This window comes from Lissotriton helveticus, chromosome 5_1, assembly GCF_964261635.1.
Source record: "Lissotriton helveticus chromosome 5_1, aLisHel1.1, whole genome shotgun sequence".
NCBI classification, from domain to species: domain Eukaryota; kingdom Metazoa; phylum Chordata; class Amphibia; order Caudata; family Salamandridae; genus Lissotriton; species Lissotriton helveticus.
Genome location: NC_136065.1, coordinates 119,528,023 through 119,542,549, shown reverse-complemented (window position 1 = coordinate 119,542,549; position 14,527 = coordinate 119,528,023). Strand labels below are relative to the sequence as shown.

The window sequence follows — 14,527 nt, the reverse complement described above, 5'->3', positions numbered from 1 at the left end:
TTTTAAAGCCTGGTTGTTGGTCAAAAAAGGATCACTTTGTGGCTTGGCAGGTTTAAATCTTCTCCATTAGCATTTTATTACACTGCAATTTAGCAATAGCAGTTGTAGGAGTTATGAGATGGCGCCCCAGATTAAGCATTCAACCCTTTTGGTGGACTAAAAAATGTCATAGCCAGAGAGCTAACATAACTTCACCAAGTGCAGCACATGGGTAGATCACGTCATCAGAATACATAACTATTATTAAGTACTAAAACATCTGAGTCCTTTATTCCAATCAACTCTATGGGAGAAATCAGACGTGCAATTGAATAAGAAGTGTGATGATCAACATCAGAACTGTAGGTTATGTCTAGACTTAACACAACGAAGTTTAAACATTTTTCTAACAACAGAAATCTTAAATCTGGAAAAATGAACCTTTTGGAGGGAAAATACTAGTCCCCGTGACACCTTCCTCCCAATAATTTGCCTTGAAAAGAGTGGCTTAATTAATGGATTTGGAATTTGTGATTTTTTAAAAACGCGATTAAAATATACATTTCATTGGCCATCTGTTAGCAAAGCCTTCAGATCACATACCACAGCTTACAGTAGAGATATTTTGCGTAGGCATAATGCCCCAGACAACTGGAAAAACAAATCATATAGAGACAAGTAAAACCGTGCTATTTTCCATTACAGCTCTTTACAGACAACTTTGGGAACATCTTTGGAAGGCTGACTCTATGGCTCTTTGCTGTACAGGCCACAGAGGACACACTGGATCTCACAGACCTTCCTAGGGCCCATTGAGATGTATATAGTCATGGAAGGGGGAAGGTGCATCAGCAATGTATGCTGAAGAATGGGGGAGTACCTGGTTAGGAGACAGGCAAAGCAGTCAGTGGCATGCAGCCTAGATCTTTGCTAGGGACTCCTGCAACTGGCTTTTGACAGGGTGTGTGTGTGTGATACAAGTGCACACTCTGAAAAAGTAGCAGATGAAGCTGCTTTTCTGTCAGATTGACAAGGGTTTTCTAATGCACCTGGAAGCACAATATAAGGGCTTGATAAGGAATATGCTACTTACCAGTATGCATCTGTTCTTGGCATAGAGGGCTGCAGAGTGGTACATTTATGAATAGATCGCCATCTGGTGTTGGGCTCGGATGATTGCACTTGTTTTTCTCCTGGAGAAGTATTTTGTAGTCACGAGGCTGGTGACTCCTCCTTGGATGATAGTGCGCATGGGCATCGGCTCCATCCTTAGATTGTTTTGCCATAGTAGAGTTAGATGGAGTAGTATGATAGAATACAGAAAGAGATGCCCATGTAAGTGTATCTAAATAAGATAATGTTGGAACAGACACAGGTTTCCGGGGAGGCAGGGAGGGCATGTACCACTCTGCAGCCCTCTATGCCAAGAACAGATGCATACTGGTAAGTAGCATATTCCGTTCGAGGCATATGGGCTGCAGATGGTACATTTATGAATAGATTACACAGCAGTTACCTCCCTAGCGGTGGTCACCCGTGTCTGTTGCAACAGTTTGAAATAAAGCTTTTAATACAGCCTGGCCCACTCTTGCTTGTTGTGTTGCCTGCACGTCAACACAGTAGTGTTTTGTGAAGGTATGCGGTGTAGACCCAGTTGCTGCTTTGCATATGTCATCTAGGGGAATGTTCCCTAAAAATGCCATAGATGCCCCTAGTTTGCGTGTAGAATGAGCTCTAGGGAGAACAGTTAATGTTCTCTTTGCTTTAATGTAACATATTTGTATACATTTTACAATCCATCTGGCAATGCCTGCTTTAGAGATAGGGTTGCCTTTATGTGTTGGGGAAAACGCTACAAATAGTTGTTTAGTTTTCCTGAAAGTTTGATCTCTTTCTATGTAATATAATATTGCCCTTTTGACATCTAGTGTATGCAGGGCCCTCTCTGCTACCGTCTGTGGCTTTGGGAAGAAGACTGGTAGTTCCACTGGTTGATTGATGTGGAATGCTGAAATTACTTTAGGTAAGAACTTTGGGTTTGTTCTAAGAACCACTTTATTTTGGTGTAGTTGTAGAAATGGTTTGTGTATTGTTAATGTCTGTAACTCACTTACTCTCCTAAGGGAGGTAATGGCTATAAGGAAGGCCACTTTCCATGTAAGAAATTGTATTTCACACCTATGCATAGGTTCAAAAGGTGGTCCCATTAGTCTGGTGAGTACTATGTTAAGGTTCCAGACTGGGGAAGGTGGTAGTCTTGGTGGAATAACTCTTTTGAGTCCTTCCATGAAAGCCTTAATTGCGGGTACCCTCAACAGGGATAGATGTTGTCTGTTTTGCAGGTATGCTGCTATAGCTGCAAGATGTACTCTAATGGAGGTGTAAGCAAGGTTACATTGCTGTAAGTGTAGTAGGTAGCAAATAATATTTTGTGTAGATGCGTCCAGAGTGTTGATGTTGTTACTGTTACAGTATACAGCAAACCTTTTCCACTTTGCTGCATAGCAGGCTCTGGTGGTGGGACGTCTTGCTTGCTTAATAATTTCCATACAGTTTGTAGGTAAATTTAAGTATCCAAATTCTAAGACCTCAGGAGCCAGATCTCTAGGTTCAGTTGTTTGGGATCTGGGTGCATTATTTCTCCATGGTTCTGTGTAAGGTGCATGGGTGAGATTCTTAATTTTTGATGTGGCACCCGTGAGAGTTGTAGGAGCGTGGTGAACCACGGCTGCCGTGCCCACGTTGGCGCTACTTTTATAACGCACAAGTAGCGCTTGAGTATTTTCTATGCGCCAGCTGTTTGCTGCTTGGGATGCAACTCTTTTGCCGGAGGTATCTATTAACTTGGACTCCTTGTCAGGAGGAGGAGCTTCTCCTGCTGTTAGCGAGTTTGACCTCTTACGAGCGTTTGAGACTACTAACGAGTCCAGAGGTATTTTCCCTTAATAAATACTGGGTCTTTTGGGGCTGCCTTATACTTTTTATCTATTCTTGGGTTTAACACCCTAGCCCTCACCGGGTCTTTGAATATGTCTGATGTATGAGTGAAGAGACCCTTAAGCATCAGTAGGGTCCCTGAGGATTTTTTTTAGAGCAGGTAGTTTCTCTAAAAGGAAATCTTTTATCTGAGGTTCTGTATGTAAATCTACTTTGTGGTATTTTGCTGCGCTATTAATTAATTGTGCAAAACCCGAATTATCATCAGGGGGAGAGGGTTTTGAGGGATACAGGTCAGGGTCATTATCATTATCTGACACTGCGTCATAATCCTCCCATGGGTCTGTGTCTTCTGGGATAGGTATTGTTATCATCCCTAGGAAGGTCCCCATCCCCTGTGTCACTTTCTACATCTGTTTGAGGTGTAGATGGGCATGGTGTAGAAGGTGTAGGAATAGCTGGCAGAGTATGAGGAAGAGGAGAAGAGGGTGTGTCCATAGGCTGTGGAGAAAGGGGAGGAGTTGTATTTGTCCCTATTGTTCTCTTCTTAGGAGGAGGAGCTTTGTCCTCCGTCGGTTGAGTCTTCCTCTTTTTAGGTAGTTTTGTCACCACCTTGCCAGTCTGTGGATCAATGAACAAAGTCTTTTGTTTTGGATCTGTTTGTTGCTCCTGTGTCGGTACCGAAGTCTTCGGGTCCGAAAGGTGCTTTTGCTTCTGTATTATGTGTTTTCGGCACCGAGAGTTTGCTCGAGTCCGATTTTTTCGGTGTCGAGGTAGTTTTCGACATCGAAGCATGTTTCGGTGTTTACGTGGAATGTTTCAACTGCGAGCTCTCTTTGGTATGGAGCTTCGGTGTCGATGTGGATGTCGACCGTTTCTCGGCTCCGACATAGTGGGAGGCCGAGTGTTTTGGTTTCTGTTTCGTTGCCGAGCCCGAAGGCGGGGCGTCGGAACCTCTTTTCGGTTGTCGGACCGGGCTCGAAGGCGGGGTCGACACCAATCGGGGTCGGTTTTTTGGCAAAGGGACGTCGTCACTCACGGTTTGATGAACGTCGACTTCTTCGACTTCAGACTCGTCCGCTTCCGACCCCGACCCGTCCTCATCTTCTTCTTCCTCAGGGTGTTGGACCTCGAACAGTTCTGGGATTGCATCTGACTCCATCCTCGACACCTCGTGTCTTCGGGCTCGACGGTTTCTAATCGTCGACTTGGAGGAGAAAGCCACACAGGCTTCACAGTCCCTGGATTCATGGTCAGGAGATAAACAGAGGTTACACACCTCGTGTAGGTCCTTGTGTGGGAATTTAGCACCACACGTTGGACATTTTTTGAATGGAGTCCTTTCCATGGACTCCGGGCTGGACTACGTCGAGATAGGCCTCCCGGTCTCGTCGACGTAGAGTTGGAATTTTTTGTTGTTGACCTCGATGCGCTTCGGAATGGAAATGAACTCGCGCTCGATAAACAAGACCGTCGAATTGGAAAGGGAATACGCAACGAAATATAACTTCTTTCTCGAAGTCGATCCGGAGCGCTTCGATCCTCATCCGAACCCGATGGCGGAAAAAAACCAATCTAAGGATGGAGCCGATGCCCATGCGCACTATCACCCAAGGGAGGAGTCACCAGCCTCGTGACTACAAAAGACTTCTCCAGGAGAAAAACAAGTGCAATCATCCGAGCCCAACACCAGATGGCGATCTATTCATAAATGTACCATCTGCAGCCCATATGCCTCGAACAGCTGCATACGACAATGAATTGTGGATGCATGCAATGTTAATGCTCAAAGCCTCTAAAATAGTGCAGCCACAGTCTTTGGAAAACCCTACATCACATCTAGTCTCCAAGGGAAAGAGCTTTATCCATCCAATCCAAGGATAAATATTTTATCTCATACAAGATTTCCCAAAATAGGTTACTCCAGAAAAGATGTTGCCACATTCCTGCAAATGAGGCTAAACTCTCCATGTCAGATTAACAGAGCAAACCGGTAAACATAAAAATGGCATGTAAAAAATGTTGATCATGGAGATTAGAAATAACACACTGCAGGTTTTCTAGATCTAAATGTTTGAAGAATAGTTCAGACTTGTTAAATGTTTGCTTGTTCACTCACATCACACTGTTGTGAAGCATTTACGTTTCTGACACCCACCTGGCAGACTCCACCAACAGGACATTTCAAAATCTCACTTTCATTAGAGAGTAAATTGATAAGTTATCCCTTTTCATTAACTTATGGCTCAATCATGGACTTCACTTACCATAAGATCGTGAAATTCCTTGGTTACCAAAAAGGCAAACCCCCAGTTTGTCACCACACAGAAGCCACTTGCCACACCTCTGGCTTTCACTGGAAAGATCTCAGACATCACAAGCCACGGGATGGGGCCCCAGCCAATGGCAAAACCTATAACAGTCACATAGCAGAAGAAGAGAGTTCATAGAACTTTGCATATCTCAAACATTTTCTCTGTTCATAATAGCTTTGCATTCAAAGTAACATAATTCAATTTATTTCAATAAAATGTTTGATGTTATTAGCAGGAAATGTTAAAGATATACTTTAAGCAATTTAGATGACATGCAGAAATTAAAACGGGCTTAGTTGACAGGGATCAGATCCAGGAGGTCTGCACAAATGTAACCGCTTTCCTTTACATCTGCTAGAGACCATATTAACCCCTTGCCTGCGTGGCTAATTCCCCCGCTGTGCCGAGGGGCGGGGGGGGCGCGCACAGGTCAAGGGATGCATAAAGAGATTGTAGCGGTCTCGGGATTCCAAGCAAATCAGGATCGGAATTTAGCAGAATAGATCATTTTTTCTGTTCTAAAGATATTTATGTGGTGTTAGAATCACACAATCATCATTGGCGAAATTTACTGTGCGAGAAGAGCATTTGCAGAGGTGTAAATTAAGCAAGTACTGTCTAGTTCCCTCATTTTCAAATGTGGGGGTTATGAGGGAGTTTGTGGGAATTCTATGGGAGCCCGTTAGCAACCATTGATGACAGCGCAAACTTGTAGGCTTTTAGGTATTCACATGCCTCTTATAGAAAATTCCCACCTTGGAAATGCATGAATATTTATTCAAGTCTGTCAAAATCAGGTACAAGTGTTATTTCAATGTGGGAAAAATGTATATCAGATTCACAAATGTAGACGTTTCCACGTGGTGGAAAAGCTGCCTTTGTAAATCTTAGACATTTCAGTACTTTAGGACATCTATAACCAGTGAAGGTATCCACGAGTATTCATTCCTCAGATCATTTGAAAAAGGAATACAAATAGGAAAGTGCTATTAAACATTAAAAGCAATCATACAGGAGAGGACAGCCTACTTTTAAAGCATATGCGCTGGGACATGGGATGTAGTTTCAGAGAAAAAATCCTTGTATAAACAGTAAAGTACCCCTGAAGTGCTTCCAGTGAGAGTAGATTCTGAGAGAGGGAACTCAGTGATCTGGTCAGTTATCAAGGGATCTTCATTTTCAAAACCATGACATTTATAATATTTTCTGGCAGGCTAGGCATCCCCCCATCCCACTATTTAAAGAAAGTTCTAGAAAGATGGAAGTGGAGGGGAGTTTGTCTACTATGCTGGCCTTCTGTATCCAATTCCGACAAACCAGGACCATTCGCAAGCACTAAACTGAACCTAACAATTGAAACCAAAATATTTTAGTAAGAAAACAATAACACGATTCTGTGTTAACCTACCAGCTATATAGATTCCCATACTGGAGAGGGCTAACCAAGCCAGGGGATTGGATGTTTCAGCAGGAGACTCATTCAAAACTGAAAGTAATTCTGGATGCGAAGAGTTGTTGGGGTTCACAGATGTAAGTTTAAAATATACACCAAACATTGCAGCACTGACTGCCATAATAATTCCTGAAAAAAAATAAACTTTAAGTGTTTACTAATTGGAAGATTGCAATTCAGATAGTTTCTTTTAACAAAAGCAACCTGCAATTTATAATTCCATAATATGATGTATATTAAAACAGGCCAAAAATATTACAGTTAATAAATCTCATATTCACACTCTTGTAGGCTCTTTTCACTCTTCGGGAAAAGCCCTTTAAAGCAACAGTGACGTGCAGGGTCTGAATTGCAGTGAGTGAAGTTTTATTTATACCCGCAGATTTGAAATTTTGCACTTTGTGAATACTTATGAAGTTTTACAACTTGCCCAAGTCCAGTATTATTATACTTCATCAACCATTCCCTGAAGCCGGATGTCTCACACAAAATGGACAATCAGACAGCTGGCTTCTGGATTTGCGCCTCGTAACCCGAGTGGTACAGCGAAAATAAAATACCCACCACTGCACTACATAATCTTCTTTCCTGGTGCTGTATGTTCAGTCCGTGGATATCCAACGTCAGGAAAGGGAGACGGAGGATAACACCACCAGATAAAAAAAGAACTTAATCATGGTTGCGGCACCTGACTGTGTGGCAGCAAAAATGCGGCAATGGGACCTTTTTAAGAAGCAATAGGTTTTTTAATACTTGTCCAGCTTCTTAGTCAGCTAACAAGGTGTCATCTAACTCTTTTTGGAAGTACTACAACTTTGCCGACCCATAGTTCTATCCCTGTCTGCTACAGTGACTGTGGCAAAAGCTAAACCAATAAATAAGAGCTGTCAGAATTCAACAAAACAATGTATGATGTGCACAAAACGGATGCCACACGTGAAAAATTTAAATAAACAAAACAAAACCAAGCATTGGAAATGCAATAGGTCTCGCATTAGAAAAGTTGTAGTTATTGGTCTTGTAAATGACATATTTTATTTATTTGTTGGTTTTTAAAATTGCTAAATTGATGGCTTTGTCATTTACAATGCCAATAGTTATAACTTTCGCGAATGTGACACCTATAGCATTTGGAATGCAACATGTTTTGTATTTACGTCACTTAGATGGCAGCTCTGGTCGTTAGGCCACATCTCTAGAGAGCAGGAGAGTGCAGCAGGGGAGAGAAGCACAGCAATGCAATAGGTCTCGCATTAGGAAAGTTTGAGCTATTGGTATTGTAAAGGACACATTTTTTATTTATGTGCTTGTTTTGAAAATAGCGAAATTAATAGCTTTGTTATTTACAATGGCAATAGTTTTATCTTTCGCAAATGTGACACCTATTGTAACACAATATGTGTTGTGAGGGTGAGTGAGGGTGAGGGGTTGAGGGTGAGTGAGGGTGAGGGGTTGAGGGTGAGTGAGGGTGAGGGTGAGTGAGGGTGAGGGGTTGAGGGTGAGGGGTTGAGGGTTAGTGAGGGTGAGTGAGGGTGAGGGGTTGAGGGTGAGTGAGGGTGAGTGAGGGTGAGTGAGGGGTTGAGGGTGAGTGAGGGGTTGAGGGTGAGAGGGGGTTGAGGGTGAGTGAGGGTGAGGGGTTGAGGGTGAGTGAGGGTGAGGGTGAGTGAGGGTGAGTGAGGGTGAGGGGTTGAGGGTGAGTGTGGGTGAGTGAGGGTGAGGGTGAGTGAGGGTGGGTGAGGGTGAGTGAGGGTGAGTGAGGGTGAGGGTGGGTGAGGGTGAGTGAGGGTGAGGGTGAGTGAGGGTGAGGGTGGGTATATATATATATATATATTGTTATATTTTTACAACCCTCAACCGTAAAGTGTACTGGCTTAGTGGAGTAATGCCTCGACAATATGGGCCTGTGTTTCATCTTACAGTCACAGGTTCAAATCCGGTTATGTGAACTCTAGCCTTTCATCCTTATGTGTTGGACAACATTAATTTAAATTTCAAAAGGATGAATAAGCCTGTTGTCCAAATAAGGTTAACACAATGAGTACTGCTGTGAGAATCACATATGTTTTATATACCCAAATATGGCCACAGATAAATACACGTTTTATAAATACTAATTAAATAAAGAGTGCAACAAAAACTTGCCATTCAATTCTTTGTTTAAAATTGCCGAAATTATAGATTGTGACGAGTAATTTTAATTTTTTATTATATATGGATGCTGCATAAAAGGGAGGCATGCTGCATTAGTATTTTTGCGGCTTAATGGGAACGGAGTGTTATAACAAGCAGTGGTCCGAAACTAATTAAAATGAATCAATCTGTGCTTGGTCTGTGCTCCACACATTGAAAAGGAAGTGATGCCAGATCCACGCTGAGCAATTAGGAATCAGCAAATAAGACTGCCAAAAAAGGAAACAAATAATAAGCAATGGTCGGGCTCCAAGCCCTTTACTGTAAGCAACATCCCTTGCAGCAACGTGCATGTGCGCTGTCAGGTGAGACCTCACGCGAAGGCCTATGAAAATGGGCTTGGAAATCCACACGCACAGCTATGTGTAATTTTAAGGTCCATTTTCAAAACGCCTGGAATAGGACTCTCGTTGCTGTGCAGTGTACACAGAGCCCGAGCCCTAAAAAGTGTTACCATCTGAATAAGTGGTGTCAAATTATGTTTTGTTTGTGAGAAATAAAGTACCATTGTGCATTTTTAGGGATTTTTTTTTTAACTGTTAGGTAAGCGTCTGACACCAAACCACAGTCACCCACAAACCTTTGGTTTGCTAAACACGATTTAATATTTCCCCATCGTAAAATTATTTGCCATGAGGGGCGTTTATGGTTGTCAATAAAGAGAAGTTCTAGGTTCTAGATATTTTTGTCAGGTGCAGGTTCTTACGCCTAAAAAATGTTGAAGGCCTCTGGTTTAGACTTTTCAGGACCATATGCAGTATTGCCCTCAGGTAGGAGGTATTTAATTCTAAATGTTGACTATTACTCAAATGGATAGAAGTTTGTTGACCCACTGGATATGGAAACGGCCAATGAGTTGGAGTAAAATATTTTTAACAGAAGGCGCTTCCAGGTTCATTGTCACAGACAAGGTTGTGTAAGTTCATACTTATGCAAGACATATTTCATCTCAAAGTTGCGCTATACTCCCACTTCGAATGGTTTAGTGGAGCATGGCAATAACACCATGAAAGAAGGCGTACAGACAGCCATTGCTTAAAGGTTGGAAGCAAGTGATTTCATTGAACTGAAGGTGTGGAAGTATAATACATCACCACACTGCACTATGGGGGGTTACTCCATGTTCTCTATTAGGGGGCAGTGAGGTGCACACATCTCTGTTCCCATCATGGTCGAGTGAGAAGAAAAATGTGGCCAAAAGTGATATGTACAGTATGGAAGAAGTATCTTCTACGTTTGCCATGAAACAGATGACAAATAAATTTGCCATGAATTATGGTTTAAGTGGTTAAGGACTTGTCAGTTGGCGATTGGGTTTTAATCATGAAACCCCTCAAAGTAAGAAAAGGGGAGTCTAAGTTTTTCATGCCAGTACAAGTCAGCAAAGTTAACTAAGGCGCTGCATTTATTGTAGGGAAAGGTTAGTGGAACAAGAGAAAACTAATGAAGGTTACACTTGAACAAGCCAACATCATGCAACAGAAGTAGTTTTCCGTGGATAACCAAGATTGGGCGCATTGGCTGCCATATGACATGTGAATGCAGCCACAATTTCTGTAAGTGTGAGTAGTGAACAAGTGTAGCCTTCAGGATCTGTTCATGCTGACGTTAGTCATAATGGTAATGGAAATGTGAGTGGTTCACGATTCAGAAAAGTTCCTGAAAGTGTGATGACTTTATTAGGTATTAAGTAATAGACATGTAAAGTTTATTTTAAATTGTTTTTGGGTCCGGAGTAATGTTGGCATGGCATCTTCTGCACTTCCACCGCGCGTTACTGTACACTGTTTAGCTCATGAGATGTATACTGTAAGTGATGTAAATTAATGTAAACTCGCACAGAGAGCGGCTCCTGGGAAGGCTTCGAATGGCAAGTGAAAGATAAAGTTTGACCTCCGAGCCAGATGAACGCGGCATGCTGTGGGTGATGTCAAAAGTGGAAATAAACCAGCTTTTCTTAAATAACGCTATGTTGACTTCACTTACTTCAAAAACAGCTAAAAGATGCTACTGATAAACACTTGGAGCAGAAACTATGAAGATTTAAAAAAAAAAAAAAAAAGCTGTGATGATACAAATCTGTATTGCTTGCCTTCAGTACAGATCATAATTCCATGTATGCCAAATAGCGAGCTGAAATCGTAGCTGTTTGCATGACATACCGGGGGTCAATTAAGCAATCTGCAATACATCGGGGTTCAGTATAATGTAGCTCATAAGCTTGCCAAAGACAGCCACAACACAAATAGTGAGAATAGATTGCACTAAAGTGCACGAAATTTTAGGCAGTGGAAAAATAAAGTAACATTCTTTTGGTTTACCAAATCGTGATTCTGCAGTGTGCAGCCTAAATGTTGATATGCAGCCTTTCCTAAAGGCAGTACAGCACCAGGAGTATGCCGACAGGTAATACAAAACAATGGCCATGGAGTTTGTGACGAGAATTTTATACACAGCTTAGTCAAAGTCAAGCTTTGAATTATAGATTCTAATATACGATAGTTTAAATGTGGCGTAGCGCTTTATATTGCTTCTAATTTTAGTGGCTATCTTCTAACTTTAGTTGAGAAAATAAATACGAGCCCTATTCTAAAACAGAAGAAAGTCATAAAGCAAAATGTTCTAAAACAGAAGAAAGTCATAAAGCAAAATGTTCATGTCTGGCATGTATAGGTGACAGAGCTCTCAAATTATGAAAAATTATTGTATACGACAACTAATCATCGTATCTTAAGAACGCAAAGGAAGAGGTGTCACACGATCCCCGGCTCCGGCGGCAGGTTAGCCCAGCACCATGTGACTCTGGGCAATAGCTCGCTTAATCTTCCCGACGGCCCCCCAGCGCCTAGAGACCCTTACGGGTGATTGTGCGCTTTACAAATGTGGACTTTACTTTACTTTTACATTGATACTGTTCATAAGACAGGATCCGGCAGTTTAACGATAAAACAATCAAAATGAAAGTAAAATTAAAAGCCCACACCAAAAGCTCAATATAATGTATGGCAAAACTTGTGAGGCGACTCTCCTATATGTCCAAATCTGTCCCATCTTCAAATGAAAGATTGCACCCCCCTCCACCCCCTCAACCTTCTTTGCAAAATATTAAAGAAGTGCTAGCTCTTTCTTCATTGTCACATAATAAGTAGACACTATCCATGTGAAACAAGTGCAAAATGACATGCTATCAGCGTTTGTCAGAATATACATGTAGGGAGTAGATCCCAGATTAACCACAAATGCAGTAACTGTATTGAAAAACTCATGTGTTCACACAAGTGAATACTTCTTTGCTTGTTTTCATTCGCCACCTCAATGAGGTTGGTCGGTAATAGCTGGCATGCAAGATACCACCTTGACCTCTAACTAGCTCAGTGGATAAAATTCAGGGGAGCTTACGATAGATAACCTCTTCCGAATCCACTATAGCGGCAGTCTGCACAAAGAACAGCTTCCTTACCTGAGACAATGAGTAGCACTTTCCTTCCGGCTCTGTCCATGATAATCGCAGCCACAGCAGTAAATACCACTTGGATCACACCAACAATAACTGAGGCCAAACTACCGTTCTGGAGGAAAAGGGAGATCAGTCATTTACATAACATATGTTTGTATTACAGGCTTTTCTGGACTGAAAGAAGAAGATTAACTTACCTGGAAATTGGCTTCTTCAAAGATGGTTTTCGCATAAAACATGACAGCATTGATGCCAGTCAACTGCTGGAAGGCCATCAGCAAAATACCAATTAGAAATGGCTTGTAAAGTGCTGGAGTCTTGAGCTCGGACATGCGGAACTGTTCTCCCTGGCGAAGCAAGTAGTTTTATTTCAGAACATTGTTCCATATGTTATTACAATAATGATGATAATTTGTACATGTCATTTATTAATGGTACAAAGAAATCTTGGAGAGATAATTACATGCAACCCACAGGTCATACAAAGACCTCAACAGCGAGCACTAAGACCATTCAGCTTAGTGCCTTTGTCGCCCCGAGTGGGATGGGTATGCTCAGACGTGAGTCCCATGCTCTCCACACCACTGGAGTCAAGCTATCCAGGCTGATGACGGCTGATAGCCAGAAACCGGTCCTTGGATGCTTGATTCCGGTCCGGGAAAGACATGGCTTGGCAGTTCAGGCTGGACTGTTCCCATGAGGCATAGGGTCAAGGCTGATTTGCATATGGCCATGTCTGACCTGGGGTGGTGTGGAGTGCAAAAAAACGATGGATTTAGGCCCAGATCTCTGTACTGGGGTGAATGTATGAAAATGTTCTGCATTCTGTCCATCACTTATTGTTTTTGCCTTAGTCGCTCCGAGTGGGATGGGTATGCTCAGACGTGAGACCCATGCTCTCCACACCACTGGAGTCAAGCTATCCAGGCTGATGACGGCTGATAGCCAGAAACCGGTCCTTGGATGCTTGATTCTGGTCCGGGAAAGACATGACTTGGCAGTTCGGGCTGGACTGTTCCCATTAGGCACAGGGTCAAGGCTGATTTGCATATGGCCATGTCTGACCTGGGGTGGTGTGGAGTGCAAAAAAACGATCGATTTAGGCCCAGATCTCTGTACTGGGGTGAATGTATGACAATGTTCTGCATTCTGTCCATCACCTGTTGTTTTTGCCATTCAGCTATCTTACCTACATACTATATTTTTCAGATGTATTTCTGGCACCCAAAGTTACTGTGTGTGGTAAGCGAGCACGAAAATCCGTTATTAACACCTGGTGTGGCCTGCAGGTTTAGTCAGCCCATCCTCTCTTCTGAGGTTGATAAATCGAGTACCATTAACATTAACTAACGATATTTTTAAGAATAGAGTAACACTTTGAAAGGAGAAGGTACCCAGTATTGACTACAAATCACAATGCAACATTATTTTTACGTACGAAACAAAGGTTACGTTATTGAACCTTAGCAGACGTTTTCAGAAAGCATGTTCAGGTGCATGCGTTGAAAGTGTACTCTATAGGCCAGCAATCATTCTTAAACAAAACCGTTCAATAAACCGCACACACATTTTTCACAACAAACTCAAATTTTGTTTCAGAATTGATTAAAAGGCAATTTATAGAACTGACAGGAAAGGTGTTAATAAAAAGACAGGGTTTTACGATAGCCGAAAAAGAAACTTGGGCATGTTGTTTTCAAACTCAAGTAATGCTGGTCTATCGAACCTTTCAGGACATCAAGAGCTGCAATCAGTACCTTTGTCCGGCCCAGCATGTCATCCATTCTCCACAAAGAAGAAATAACCCGCATTCACATATTATCCTTTCCAGTGAGGATTAGCAGAGTGCCTTATTCTGCCCTGGGGAAGAACAGAAGTGTAGACTATATTCAAGCAACCAGACACGAAAAACAAGACCACAGAGAACCATGACTGGTCCCAGTGAAGAATAAACTTGCTGGGGGGGGGCGTGGCCACGGAGGCGTCCAAGATGGCCGCCTCCGATTGAAGCTCCGCCGTTCGGGCAGCCAATTATCTACATCCTGCGGGCATAAGACAGACCTGCTCCCGCGGCTTACCTCCATCCTGAAGCTGTGGCGATTCGCCATCATCCGATACCAGCCTCGGACCCGCGAGTGACCTGTGTGGTTACATTCGGCGGAGGAGAAGGAGCGCCAACCCCTCGGCATCCTCTCT

At 42.5% G+C, this 14,527-nt stretch overlaps 1 protein-coding gene across 1 annotated transcript in view; it reads right to left on the bottom strand.

The window, feature by feature from the left end:
* Positions 1–14,527, bottom strand: part of SLC2A8 (solute carrier family 2 member 8) — a 123,109-nt gene that overhangs the window by 24,444 nt on the left and 84,138 nt on the right. The window contains exons 6-9 of the mRNA XM_078641845.1: positions 12,529–12,678; positions 12,335–12,443; positions 6,640–6,813; positions 5,184–5,329 (exon numbers count right to left, since the gene is read on the bottom strand). Coding sequence (XP_078497971.1) covers positions 5,184–5,329; positions 6,640–6,813; positions 12,335–12,443; positions 12,529–12,678 — 579 coding nt within the window. The remainder of the gene's footprint in view (positions 1–5,183; positions 5,330–6,639; positions 6,814–12,334; positions 12,444–12,528; positions 12,679–14,527) is intronic.